Raw genomic sequence first — 14499 nt, 5'->3', positions numbered from 1 at the left:
TTAGGTATCTAGAAAATTAAAGAAGATAACTGCATCCCCAATAACAAATCTGAACTTCCTACAGTGGAGAAAGCCTACCTGTGCTGTGAAACATTATATACCATCTGCCACATCTGCAACATACGTCTGCATGTGACCAGAGCCTCTTCAGGTCCTTTATGTATCCATTCCAGTTTTACTTTGGTGAAGAGTAAGCTGCAAGATGAAAAAGAATAACTCCTGTTTTATTGGCATCTCATAAATGTAAAGAATCAGTATCACTCTAGTGAGACCTTAGCAGGTGGCATTTTTACTTCCTTTGTATGTGCAGGAACAAAAGAAAACATCAGAGCACAAAACATTTCATTTGGTTCAACTTTAGATTTCCCACAAGGAGATGAGCGGATTAACAGTATTCCTCAGCTGCAGTCAAATTTGCGTCACAAAGCCGACAGGACAGTGTTAAAAGCAATGCATTGCAAAGCTAGCAAGGTGAAACATACACTGGATCTCACTTTATTTTAGACAGTATTGAAAACAGAACAAAAAGTAATTGCTATAATACATATGCCAGGCTGTTTTCTTAGTCTGGCATCTTCTTATAGTACTGGCTTACATAATAAATTTCAGGCGAAAAACCCAGCACACTTAATATACACAGATAATTATGTAATGCCTCACAAGAAGGAAATGCTTTTTCTTAACCCCAGCTGGCAATCATTTCATGCCCCCAGGCAAGACAGCTGATAGCCTTGTACATTCTTGTTCTAGGTAGTGTAACTGCTGCTACTATTCTTATACCTAGAGACGGCATACTTGCACAGACCACTGGAATTCAGCAGAATTGGGTCACGCAGAGGTTAGAAGACAGATTTGGCAATGACACAACCTACCACTTGCTGCTAGCGTGGATTTTAACACCATCCTTGACAACACTCATTCTATTTTAATTGCCAAGATGATATGATTTATTTCTTATTTGCTAATGCAAACTTACTTCTCACCTTTAAATTTTTCTAGAAAGCCCAATATCAACGCATTTTTAATGCACTCAATCCGGCTAGCGATTAGGCCACTGAATGCACATATGTGTACACACATGCCCACAACAAGAGCAGAATGTTAAAAATCCTAAAATCAGTTTTGCGAATGTGACCTGCAGGCTCCTGAGGAATCCAAACAACTTCAGAAAGAGACAACAGCAATAGGATGTTAGAGAAGACTTTGTAGTTGAGTAAGAGATCCTTCACTTGGAATAATTAGAAATCTGCAGCCAAGACACTGTGGTGTATTATCTACAGTAACGTGCTAATACCGCAGTCCCATTTGGCACTAATAAACATCAGGCTGGGGATTTGGGTTTTAGTGCATTTTTGGGGGAGGAGGGCAGGGGGGACTGCTATACAGGGATGTCTGTAAGTGAACTGGGCTCATAAGAACAACGCTTATTCCAATGCAACAGAATACAGAATTAGTCAGTTCAGTGCAAGAAATATATATCACAGTAGAAAGATGGGAGGCTATGCCCTGGAGTGTACTGGTATTATAAAAGATAGCTTCATGAACGTGAAGTTCCTGAGCAACAATGCAGTTTTCTGTCAAGAACCCCCAGCATTCATATATGGAAGCACAATCAAGTAGGAGCTGGAAGATGTGGTTATTACTGATCACAGCATCAGCAAGACACAACAATCCTGTTTCTAGTTCTTGCTTTTTAACTCCAGAAGATGACTGAAAATGGGATGAGGTTAAGAAAAAGGTTATGCGAGTGATCTGAGGGCTAGAAAAACATATTTCATCAGAGGCTTAAGAAGATCAGTTTATTTGGTTTAACCAAGAAGCAGCAAAGAAATTATTTTGCCTCAGCCTACAAACACCTACATGGAGAAGCATCTCATTGTGAGTCCTGGATCTAAAAGAAAAGCTACCAGAAAATCTAAGAATTCACTGGAAGCTGAAACTAGTCAAATGGAAATGAATAAGTAAATGCATTCGCATAACTATTAAGGAAAATAATCTTTGCAGGAACTACATGTGTGCACAGTAAATTCTGTAGTCATTAAAGCCTTTTCAGCAAGACAGGATAACATCTGGAAAGCAATGGCACTGTACAAACAGAAGCTGTGGGTTTGATGCATAGGCTTGTGAGTAAGTTTCTTTGGGCTGCTCTGTGCAGAGGGGTAAGACTGCATTATCACCTTCCTTCTGGAAATTATGCTATTAAAAATATTCTTCTAGTCCTAGAAACAAGCACATAAAAAAATCTAGGCTATTTTAATCATAGAGAATAATTTTTTAAACCACTACAAACTTGCAAAATGAAAGACCTTCTGAAACACTGTACAACCCTCCTTCCAGCAGAAGAATGGTGGTTAAGGAGATCGCGGCCCAGAGACCAGTCGTATTACATTCCTGAATAACACCATGCTTTTGAACACAGTAACACACTACTCAATATTCATTACATAGAAGAATCTATTGACAGTCAAACTCCTGTACTGGAGGGTTATATTAAGGATTCTTTCTCCCTTTCACATTAGTAGGGACATAGATGGCTTGTTATCAGCAAGCAATTACAATCACCACATAGTATATTTAAACATTGCAGTTAAACATTAAAAAGATGAACCAAGTACTTCATCACTCTACTGTTTACTGCTTACAGTGAATATATGTCAACTACTTTAGATGAAGGTGCAATCTTCTATCTCAGTAGAGAGAACGATTAGTGAAACAGGAAAAAAAAAGCAACTCTCACAAAAACATAATGAAGCCTCAGCACAATACTACCACCAGTCATAACACATGAGCACACAACAAGATCTTGGAGATACCATGAGCTGTTAGCTGTTGTGGTAATTCACCTTAGGAATAGCATTATCCACGTTACTGTGTAGCAATATAAAGAACCAAACCAAAAGGCAAATGGGAAGAATGTAAGTGGCAAAAGGAATCAAACCATACCAACGGCAGCAGTAAACAGTGCAATTAAACATGACAACTAAAAGGTGGAAATACAATGAGGATATTAGGCTGCATGTGCTATATGCTGTCATTCTTTCTCAGTTACTAATAAGCTTTGTAACAGTGAAACCAGACAAACAAATACATAGAGAAAACACTGAAGTAGTATCACTTATCTTAAGCTTGTAATTTTATTACTGAGACAGCAGTCTTGTTACACATAAATCTAACGAGTATTGTGTCCTATCAGTGTCTGTGCACAATTTCATGGACATAAATAAAAATTATTTATGCACAGATCTCATTATATTTTCTTAATACCATTGTACATTTGTATGATGCTTGTAGTACTAAGCAGCATAGACTCTTAAAAAGATTCAACATTTAAAAACAGCCCCAAGATTATCAATATAGTTATTGATAATTCTGTTAATCTCTAAATATGAAAACAAATTTGGGATAAAGCAAGCATATAAATTGTTACTACATAAGCACAGGAAAACAGAGCAAAAAATCCACGAATCAATCTTGTAACATGTGCGATTTCACGGACAGTAACAATGGAAAATAACTAGTACTTATTCTTGATAACAGACTCTAAGCTCCTTATCAGAAGAGAGTTTTTTTATAGGGTATGTGGACAGTATGCAAAGGCTTTTATTCCCTGATGTAATGTCAAGCTACTGCCACAAGCAAACACACACATCTATCACAATAACATTAACTATGGCAAATTAAAATCTGTAAAAATTTGCTGATATCTGAAGCTCTGAAAATGCAAAATTAGGTTTCCCAAGTATCAAAATTTCAATAGTATAAATAACAATATGACTACAATATGACACGAGACCAGAATACTGGAAGGCTACTTTGGTTGATTTCAGAAGGTATTCAACATTTGTCTTCATAAAGGCTGATTTCAGCCACCTACCTAGCACTTCCAAGAGTCTTCTAATCCTACATGGCTCAATGCTGAGCCTTTAAGTTCTTTAATATTTCCCATGAAGAAAAGAGGCAGTTCCTTCCTATCACTGACAATCTAATTACTGAGGTTTAATAGCTAATACTTATTATCAGAAGATTTCGCATGTGCATATGGTATACTATAAATGCTTATGAGCACATCTGTGGAAGTCGTAAGTTGCTATGTATAGCAATAACTAATTGACGACTTTATGGATGCTCTAGGACTCTATTAAGATTTATTAATCAGTTAATTATTGTGACTTTTAAAAGCTGCTTTAAAATGGAGTTTTTAGTCTCAAATGTAGCCCTTGAACTACACATTTACACAGCATCACAACGGGATCTCTGTGTGTTACCATCTGACAAGGAATAAATAATGCCAGTACTATAACAAACAATAACACCTTCCACTCATTTCAAGGTTGAGAGATTAAATTAGGACTAATGAGTATTATGTAGTCATTTATCTATATATTTTGCCATTCACTGTCTGCTTATAACCCCTCCAGTTCTTCAGAGCTTGTGAGCAGCTGCTCAAAGATCTACATGTCTTCAAGCTTTACCAGATCAGTGGTGTCATTCCCCAAAGTCTTTCATTATTTACACAGATTTGTCTACCTACACACACAGCTGCTGGGTTATTTTGGATTCCTAACACAAAGGAAAGAAAACAAACCACCAAAACCTGTAGCAGTATATCTCAATTCATGGAGACAATTGTGTGCATTAGCATGAAGATACTGACCTTCGGTAACTAAAACGCGTACTTTGTTTCATTCTTTTTTAAATGACAGGATGCATGTGGCAGTTTGTACAGACACTTGCCCGGAGAGAGAAACCAGAATGCTTGTGACTGCTCCGAGAACAGCAAATACACTTTATCCAGTGACTGATGGGGTGTGGAGCAGCATGCAAGTGCCACTGGACAGCAGCGACCAGCTCACCCTACTACCTCTCTGAACCCCAGATAAATATTCCACACCAGCTCTAATAAAAAGCAGGGGACTGCCACAACCTGGATGGGTAGATGGCCCAAGTCTGCCCCCTAAGGAACTGCAAGGCATGGATTCAAACTCCCAACACTTCAATCACTGAACTCTTGAATTGGTTTCTTCTCCTTTAAGGTAATGGATGCAGAAGGAGGATACAGGTGGATACAGAACATAAACTGATCTAACAGAACTGGAAAGAGGATGTAGCAGACAAGAAGAATGATCAAAGTTTTGGAATGCTTTTGATATATGGAGACAGTAAACAGACTTCTCAGCCTGAAAAAGAGGCTGAGAGAAGAGATGACATTTATAAAATCATTAACAGCACAAAGAAGATCAGGAAGGCAAAGCAAATCTGTGCTGTTTCAATGAAAGAAGGAATATCCAATAAAGCAATCAAGCAGTGGATTTAAAATGAGCAAATAAAGTGCTTTTTCATACAACACAAAAGTAAAGTGCAAAACCCATTGCTACAGGATGTTCTGGAGCAGAAACATAAATAGGTTCAAAAAGAGATTAGATAAATTCACAGATGACAGGGCCATCAGGGGCATTAAAGACAACCTAATGCAACTTCTGGCTCCAAAAGCTCTGAACCACTCTGCTGACAGAAGCGGAGATGATATATGAGGGGTAGGATCATCCTACTGCCACATTTCTACATGCTTTTCCCTGTGCACTCAGCACATGCCCTGCTGAAGCCAGACAAGCCCTTAGTTTGATCAAGAATGCCCACTCTTACATTTTGATACAGCAGAAACACAATTGCAGCCCCTGTTCTTTTTATAACCCAGATTGTCCGGTCTTGTTTTATCTGCCAGTATGAGAGGACAGTGTATGTGGAACTGTAGTATCTTCACAGAAAAATCAGTTGCTCAGTTTATCAGCTGCTGAGTTTAGCTTCAGTGATGAGTCACCTATACAAGTCAACTAGATAATGTATACTCTTTCACTGTAACCATTGTGGTTTCATTTACCTTCCCACAACACTTACTAAAGCCCTAGTCATGTTATCAATAAGAAAAAAAGTAGGCAAAATTGTAAAGCTGCTTTTAATCTCCTGGGTTTTTTTGTTGATAAAATCAACATCAAAGTTGCTGTCTCCTCAAATAACTGTGCTTCTTGCAGTCTCCTGACATTTAAGGGTACATTCTCTAGTTAAATTAATGCCAGCAACTCTGACTGCAACCTCCTTTTATAACTTCTGCTCTGCCATGTTATCTATCACTTTCCCTACAAAAATAAATTGATTGTATACTTCTACAGGCATACTGTCCTATTTTTTTTGGCTCCCTGTCCATTTAACCCCCAAATATGAACAAAAAATCAAACCAGGAAATCTGTCAGCATGCCCAAAGAACTGCTGGCTTCATCTTCCCAGCCCAGCAAATCTAGCAGACTCAGAGCTGACATCTACCTTATAAGAATGCCATGCTTAGAGCCCCAGTCTTGCATGACAATTAGCCATTCAGCTAATGTTTCTCCACGAACTGTAACAGCAGGGGGTGAAAACAGCCTCCGGAGTGGTAGATTCTAGTCTATTTAAAAGTTTACATGATGAAGGCAACTTGCTAGGCTTAGCCTCATGACACAAGGCATCTAGAAGGTTCTCGCTCATAGAGAAGGAAAGAAACAGAAGAAGAGATGATCAGAAAAGCCAAGATTGCAGCCCAACCTGTCCAAGACTGCACAGCAAAGCCAAAGGAGCAGCCACTGGCATGGTTCCAGCTCTGGGTGTTTTTTCTTGGACAGTCTCCTGCGAGCTGCAGCTTGCAGCTGAAGGGAGAAGGGCCTCCTGTCAGTCAGCTGACGGTCCTGCCCATGGATTACATTTCCTATCTCTGCACAGACCCAGATGTCACTTCCCAAGACAAACATGTCTGCAGCCAGTCCAGCAACCTCATGCACTTATTTCAGCATTCAGGTCCATCAGATTCACTTGTGATACAGAGGGCAAATATGAATCTATGAATATTTATGTGGTCCATCTAGAAAGTGACCCTTACATCAGAAGGAGGTCTTGTAACAAATCTCCTTTATCTGCTAAATCCAGGCTGGTTGTCACTTGAAGGAAATAATAGTCTGCTGAAAGAAAAAGCAAGCTTATTTCCTGGGAAAAAAAAACCAACCACAAAACCAAAACCAAAAACCAAGCACTGAAAAGTCCTCCTTCTCTTCACCTGTCTTCAGAATTAAGCCATATGTAGTTATACCCAAGAACACAAGGCACAAAAAAGAGTGATCAGAATTATTGTCTCCTTTCCTTTTGGCTAAGTCATTAATTTTCAATGCCAGACGTGGAATTTTTCTTTTTGTTGAGAATATAGGAATCAGGCAAATCATTAGCAGAGCTGATAAAAACCCTTGCCTCATCCTGTGTTACACAGGATCCTTTGGGTGATACACCTGAAAAGATTTTTTTATCTTCCTGTCACCCTGATAAGGAACCGCCAACAAAATAATTTTGTACCATCATAAATCACATGTATTTCAGTCTATAACTTGTCTGAATAAAGACAAAATTAATTTTCACAATTACAAGTTTTACAGCAAAACCTAGAAAATAAAAGTTTCTGGGTTTGCTATGAAGAGTGTTTACATCAGCTTTTTCCATGTAATATAAAAATATATCTCCTCTGTAAGGACAGTGTATTAGACTTTCAACACTTCAGATGTTAAACTGAGGTTTAATCTGCAAGTGCCCCCACACGTTGTTTTGTGAATTGTTTCTTCTCTGACTCCAACTACATGCAATACTCCCCATTGTGCTGGACACTGTATGATCACACTTGAAAATCAGGGCCAGGTCTCAAGTATTCAAGGCAAGGAGCTTAGAGGTCCAACACCTATTTAATTTCTATCATCAATTCAGCTGGAGTTCAATGCACAGCTTCCCCATCCATTGGGTCCAAACTCTGGCACTTTCTTGGGTGACTCTGTGGTGCAGTATCTCATTTGTAGGTGAAAACAGACACCTGCATGACAATGTGCAAATGTCAGTGCAACCTCAGAGGTGTACTGGAAACCATGGTCCCCTGTATATCACCCTTGGGGGCAGCATGGCCAGTATCCTATAGCTTGGGCTGGGGACCTGGGAGAGCCATGCTCCATTTCGTGTTCTCTCGCATGGCTTCTTGGCCAGTGTCGGGCAAGTTGCTTTAGGTCCCTGTGCCTCAACTCTTCTAACTGCAGAGCAGATAATGGGAATGACCTTTGCAAAGCATTTGGAGAACTAGGTTCCTCATAATCACCTTCCCCGTATACTTTACGTTTCATCTCTTAATACTGGTGCTCTCAACTTCAGAGCTATTTGGGGATAGGAAGGAAAGCACACTGAGTTCCTCTGTAACTGACATCACTTTTAAAATACTTTCTCATCAGCTGGGTCAGATTCTTCAGAATTTGATCAGATGTGCTCCGAAATAAATTCAGCCAGCCCTGATTAAATAGGAATTCATTTGGAAGGGCAGAGTTGAGATCTATCACGCTGCCACAACCACTGGAATAACTCTTGATTTACAGAAACGGAAAAGGAAACCAGGCCTAGGGCCTCTAATTGCTGAGTTGAGATCCTGCCAGACAAGAAAAGAGCATTAACAGTGCTAAGTTGAAATTCTTAACATGCTGCCAATGCTTCCTATCCCCAAAGACTGCAGAACTGGATGCTTCACTTACAAACTTTGTATTTTTCGTAAAAGCTTCTACTATGTGCAGTTCAGGCAGCTTTTAGTGGAAAGGACTCTGGTTAATGAAGCAATGCTCAACATTATCTCCAAGTCACCTCAGTCTGCAACCAAGAACACACCTTCTGTTTGGGAAGTTATATCAGAATCCTGATTCACCTATTTAAAACAGAGTGAAATACCTTCTAATTAACCTAGTGTCATGGTAATAAAAAGTGACAGCATACTCATATTATTGATGTATAAATTATGCAACAAAATACACTAAAGCAGAACCCCATATAAGATTAATAAAACATTTCTACCCAACTTGACACATTTATGAAATCTTGCATGTTACGGATACTGGGAGCCAACAGTCTGAAAGTGCATCATGCCCCCCACTGTATTAGTAAATTAGAACCACACAAAATTTGACTTTGCTATAAAAATAACAGGTGTAAATTAAGATCTTTTCCAAACTGCATTATGCAATGTTGTTAAACACACCTCACTCTTTCTTTGATTTTTTTTTGGGGCAATGTAATTTATGCCACTTTGGCACTACTCCAGTAAAGCACTTATAAAAGGTCTTCATCTTTTAAGCATGAGTAGTCTGGCTGAAATCAACAAGAAATCAATTATTCCTCTCCTTAAGACTAAGCGTGTGCTTATGGACCTTGGTAGATCCAGCTCTTCATAAGGAGAAGAATTTATGAGTTTCTCTTCTAACTGCTTAACTTTGCAGAGGACGAGGTGTTAACGTGAGTAACACAAGGAGGGCCAGCATCTGCCCTTATTTAGAGCTCACTGTCTCAGGAGAGGTGAAAAATCAATCTGTCAAACACCACTGGATTTCACTACAGGGTACAGGTTCTGGGGCACGTGAGGGTATGTTTTAACTTACGTTCTGGATAAGACAACCCACCATATGACAGTTTAGAGGCAGTACTTTTTAGAAGATGAGCTTGTTTAGTAAGATATGGAGGAGCAGGTTTCTACGCCAGCTTGAAAAAATACAGGGACAGACGTGCTTAAAAGGTGAAAATTACAGAAGACAGACAAAAGCTTCTTCATTTCTGAAAAAAACAAACAACAACAAACCCAACAAAACCCCAAACAAACAAAACCACAATATCTAGAATAGATCTGTGTTGTGTTGAGTAGAAAGAAAACTGCTGGCTTCACAAAAGAAAATCCCAGAGAAATAAATGGCTATTTTGCTACCAGCAGGAATCATATTTGTCTAAGCCTGCAAAGCAAAACCATGATGTAATTGTAGCCTATGTCAGCACCAGTGCCAGCTGAACACAGCTAGTGCAGTAACCACAGCATGGAGACAACAGGAGCGTGACCTTTTAACGCAGAGGCAGCGATTAGCGTTACAGACCTGGGTCTGTGATTCAACAGACAGATGTGCTGAAGCTTGCACTACTGCAGTTTCATTCAATCCTTCACCAGTATGTATTCATGGTAGTGCTGGGTTGCTTTTTCACCACAGGTAGTGTTTTGGAGATGCACTTAATTTTCTTATTAAGTTCCTTTGTAGTTCCTTTTGATCCCGTACAAAGCTAATTGCAGAGTCAGGACTTGTAGCCTCTAATCCCTGTTAGGTTTGAGACCATGCAGACTGGCCTTAGCAACAATGGCACTTCTTGTCATGTTGTTGCCCTCCCACACCGTACAGGCTCCCCATGGATGTCAGGCCAGCTGACTGAACTGATAAGGTGATAGCTCTTTTTAACCATTACTCTGAGTTAAAAACTCAGGATATAACAGTGAACAGCTCTATATGTTTCCTGCCCTTTTCTTCCTAACAATTTCCTAACTATATACATCAATCCAAGGACACTGCCAACCTAGAGAACCCAGTTCCACAGCTTGTATCCTTGACTACTACTCCAGTGTAAGGTTTTCCTAGCAGAAAGCTGTATATTAGATGTGAAGCTTCATTCCTTAGCCTTGCTGTAAATTTGAACTTCACTGATGCATGTATGACTCCAGCAGGTACATCTTACATTGTACGGGTAAGCTCAGTCACTGCTTATGAGTAATAATCAGCAGCCTCTCAAACTGTCAGAAATAAGTAACAAATTTCAATAAGAACTGCTAACAAAAAATAAACGCCTTAAGAGAAAGGTGAGAAATATATGCATGGTAAAAAAAACAACCTGAAAAAACCAAAACAAAAGGAAAAAGAGAATCCCTGGCAAATTGAACCTAAAATCAGATTAATGGATTATTTTTCTGCAATATCGGTTACACCCCAATGTGACAGATCTTCTAGATGTGCTGACAAAAGATGACACAATATTATACATCCAAAGCACTGCATGTGTGATTAAAGAAAATCCTTTGAGAAAACATGCATAGTACTTGCATTTTAAACATTCAAAAATAGCAATATTTGGCCTTCTTTCAATAATAGTCTGAAAACACATCTTAATGTAAAACTGCAAAAACAATTTAAATGCTGGCTGGAATTAAACAAGCTTGACTGCTGAAAAATAGGTCTCATTTATACAGCAGTGCAGGTGAAAAGATTACTGGGTTTTTTGCTTACTTTTGGGTTCTTCACCCACAGAAGGTGGGGGTTTTTTTTGTTTGTTTGTTTGTTTTTGTGTGCGTGTGTGGTTGTGGGGGGTTTTGGTTTTGTTTTGGGGGGTTTTTTGTGTGTATGTGTGCTCCTTTTTTTTTTTTTGTTTGGTTTTGGGTTTTTTTGGTTGGTTGGTCGAGTTTTTCTTTTTTGTGACACAGTCCAGCACTTAGCAACCACTGACCTTTACAAATTTTTACACAACAGTGCTTTATAAAACCAAACTCTGTTCCAAAATTTAGAGCTAGCAGCTGTAATGAAACAGGTAAAAGGAACTAAACATTCAGGGTCAGACAGAAAGCTGAAGGCAATCAGCTCTGCTCAAGTGAAATGAATGGATTTTTGCCTTCTTAAACTAGCTGAGGATCTGGCACTCAAGCTTCAAGTCAGAAAAGCTCAGGCAACTTCAACTCCCTAAAAATGAGCATGCATCAGATAAACACAGAAATGAAGTGCAGAGTCAGTGCAGTTTGATCAGCTTGTATCAGCTGACTCCCTATCCCCTTAAATAAACAACTCATTTGCTCAATTTGAACTTTCCATACTTCCAGAAGGATTCTGCAAATTAAAAAAAGAAAGGAACAGAAGCAATGATGCATAGCAAGCCCCAGCTTTTCACAGGAAAAAGCTTGATACTCTCTCCTTTGTGGAGAGAACCCCATGTGGAAATGCTCGGCTTCTGCAAGGCTGCCAGCGTCAGTCATGGAGCAGCCCTGCAGCAGAGCAGCGAGGCACCCGAGGTCATACTCTGCACCTCTACATCTCAGCCAAGAAGAGGGACAGAAGGAGGCCGGGCTGAACTCATTCACACCTGCTCCTGCCGACAGAACACAATGAAATCTCCACGTTTATCCTGTTTCATGTATTCTTTTAATTCAGTACAGAACTCTTTGCAGAGTAAGAGATCAGAGCACACTAGGATAAATCAGAGGAGTCTATTTATAATCTCTGTCTTCTGATAAGTTAGCAGCATGTACCAGTTTTTCCTTGAAGTATGTCTGAATGGAAGAAACAGATATCAACCTGGAAGCATAAGAGTACTGCTCAGTTTACCATTTACCATGCTTTGCATTTATGTATGCCTTTACTTTTTCTTCTTAAAAGGCCATGGTGCAAGCCCACTGGAATTCAGAGCTCAAAATCTAAGTTTTATTTCCTTTCTAAGCCAGTATGTCCAAAACACAGGTATGGTGTTCCTCTCCATTGCCACCACACTGAGGGCAGTGTATTTGCATTATTATGTCCACACCTCTCCTTAGGTACCGTTCTGAAAGAATATCCAAAGCCACTGTGCAGAACTTCGTACTCCAAGGCAAGTAAAAGTGCTCAGGCTCTGTGCTGACCTGATTGGTAGTTTTGCCTCCGGAAAGCTTAACAGAGCCTGTCATTATGTATGTGATATATCCTACCATAATTAATTCCCTCAGGGAATGACATCCAGAGGAAGCATGGTTCAAATACACAGCACACACCTGAAATCTGACATTTTGAAACAGACTCACAACACCAGGATGCAAGCGTGGAAGAGCTGATATTTTTATTTTCCTTGATTGTAGATACATAGCATAAACTAAATCCTGTCATAAAGAAACTGGCTCAGAAACTCTTGAAACACACAGACAAAAATCAGTGTTCTTTGCTCTTGAACAGATTTGATTTAATTCATTAGAAATCCAGAAGGTGTTTAAAATTACCATGTGCCATTTAATATATGACGAAGTAATAGCTTCCTTCAGCCTTAGCGGAAAAGATTCAGAGCTGCAATCTTTTTTCAAATAATTACCCTGTTCATCAGTCTTCAGTATGACTCCGAGCAGAAGAGAAATGGAAAGACTGGCTATGAAAGCCTCAGTATATAAACGTACCAATCTGAATGGCAATGAGAGCACTTTGCAGGTGTTTGTCAAGTCACAGGTCAGAATTAGGCTAAAATTAGAACTGCTGCAAAGGAAGAGTAAGAGCATGTGAAAGTATAAAGTCCATCAGCCATACAAAAGGGTCTTTGAAGACAAATGTATGAAGGTTGGGTAGAGATGCTCACTGAATGAGGCAGCTTCTCAAAGCTACAGCAGTGAATTAATGCTTTCACACACATAATTTGTGGTTTTGACTCAGCCATGAGTTGCTCTGTGTGGCTACCCAGGAAATGAACCTGTAGAGAAGAGAAAGTTAGTGGTTGACACAAAGAGCTGGGACAGCTTGGTGCTACCCTGCCTCAGGAGACATGTACAAGTATCTCGCTTGTGCAATTCCAGGACAGTGCAACTATATCCTTACTCAAGATAACTGTAGTGTTTCCTACCCAGGGGTCAAGGTAATCCTGCATCAGCTTGCACGAATGATTCTCTCCAACGGAAATGGCAACATAAAATCCAACACACTGACTAAATAGTACTGCGAATTACATCCTTGAGGTCAATTCCTGTACAGAGTATTCAGTCAATAAACTTCGAGGGCATCTTTTTCCTGGAGGCCCTAGAGACTTTAGTTAAAGCAGAGACATGTGAGCTGCAGTACAGTTTAAGCATGAATAAGACAGAGAAGGAATTAATTTGGAGAAACATCAGCTTTGTTGGAATCTGACAGATTCCTAATGCATCAGATTTGTGATTGCTTATGGCATGACTGATTCCCCCCCCCCGCATGTTTTTCTTCCACTTTGTTCCTTATTTATAATGAGGTTCTACAATAGCTATATTTGGCAGATTTGATATAGATACAGGCCTTTCTATTAAATTTTCCCCAATCCCTTTCTCCTCCCATTCTACGCCAAGATCGCCGCTCTATCTGTCAGGTCTCTCCAGGTACAAATTTATTTCTCATGTAATACCTGCCATTCAGTCAGCCTCAATGCAGATTTTTTCATGTGATTCCATCTACCCAAACAGTTTTGCTTCTCCACTGAAAACTAAATAAAAATGTAATGTACTTGATTCACTCAAATCTTCTGAAGTCTGCTTCAGTAAACCCTGGAGATCTACATACTTCAGACTGTCATCTCTTCTGAGCAGCCTGCTGTTTCCAATGGATACAAATTCTGGTATTTATATTCAGGAATACAACCAATGGACAACTGAAGCCTCAGGTACAAAAATACTACTGTTGCAAAGCCATGGCATCACAAACACCATAGTGCATAAATACCCAAGTCCATAAAAACTACCATGAGACACTAAGCAGTAGAACACATCATCTACTTGGTTTGCTCTGTAATACAATTCTATAGAAGTTAACCCAGCAAAGACCACGTTGGGAAATGAATTAATCCACTGAAACATTTCACCTCCCTGTAAGCTGTGTGTTCCCTCTTGTTAAACCAGCTAACCACACTGATAGGGTA

At 39.5% G+C, this 14499-nt stretch overlaps 1 protein-coding gene across 9 annotated transcripts in view; it reads right to left on the bottom strand.

Moving 5' to 3' along the window:
* Positions 1-14499, bottom strand: part of TTC7A (tetratricopeptide repeat domain 7A) — a 175725-nt gene that overhangs the window by 61753 nt on the left and 99473 nt on the right. For all 9 annotated transcript variants that reach the window (XM_064648409.1, XM_064648410.1, XM_064648418.1 and 6 more), the window contains one exon: positions 79-195. In XM_064648409.1, coding sequence (XP_064504479.1) covers positions 79-195 — 117 coding nt within the window. The remainder of the gene's footprint in view (positions 1-78; positions 196-14499) is intronic.

This window comes from Pseudopipra pipra, chromosome 3 (genome assembly GCF_036250125.1).
Source record: "Pseudopipra pipra isolate bDixPip1 chromosome 3, bDixPip1.hap1, whole genome shotgun sequence".
NCBI lineage: Eukaryota > Metazoa > Chordata > Aves > Passeriformes > Pipridae > Pseudopipra > Pseudopipra pipra.
Note: the sequence above shows the minus strand (reverse complement) of the source record. Positions and strands in the feature narration are given on the sequence as shown.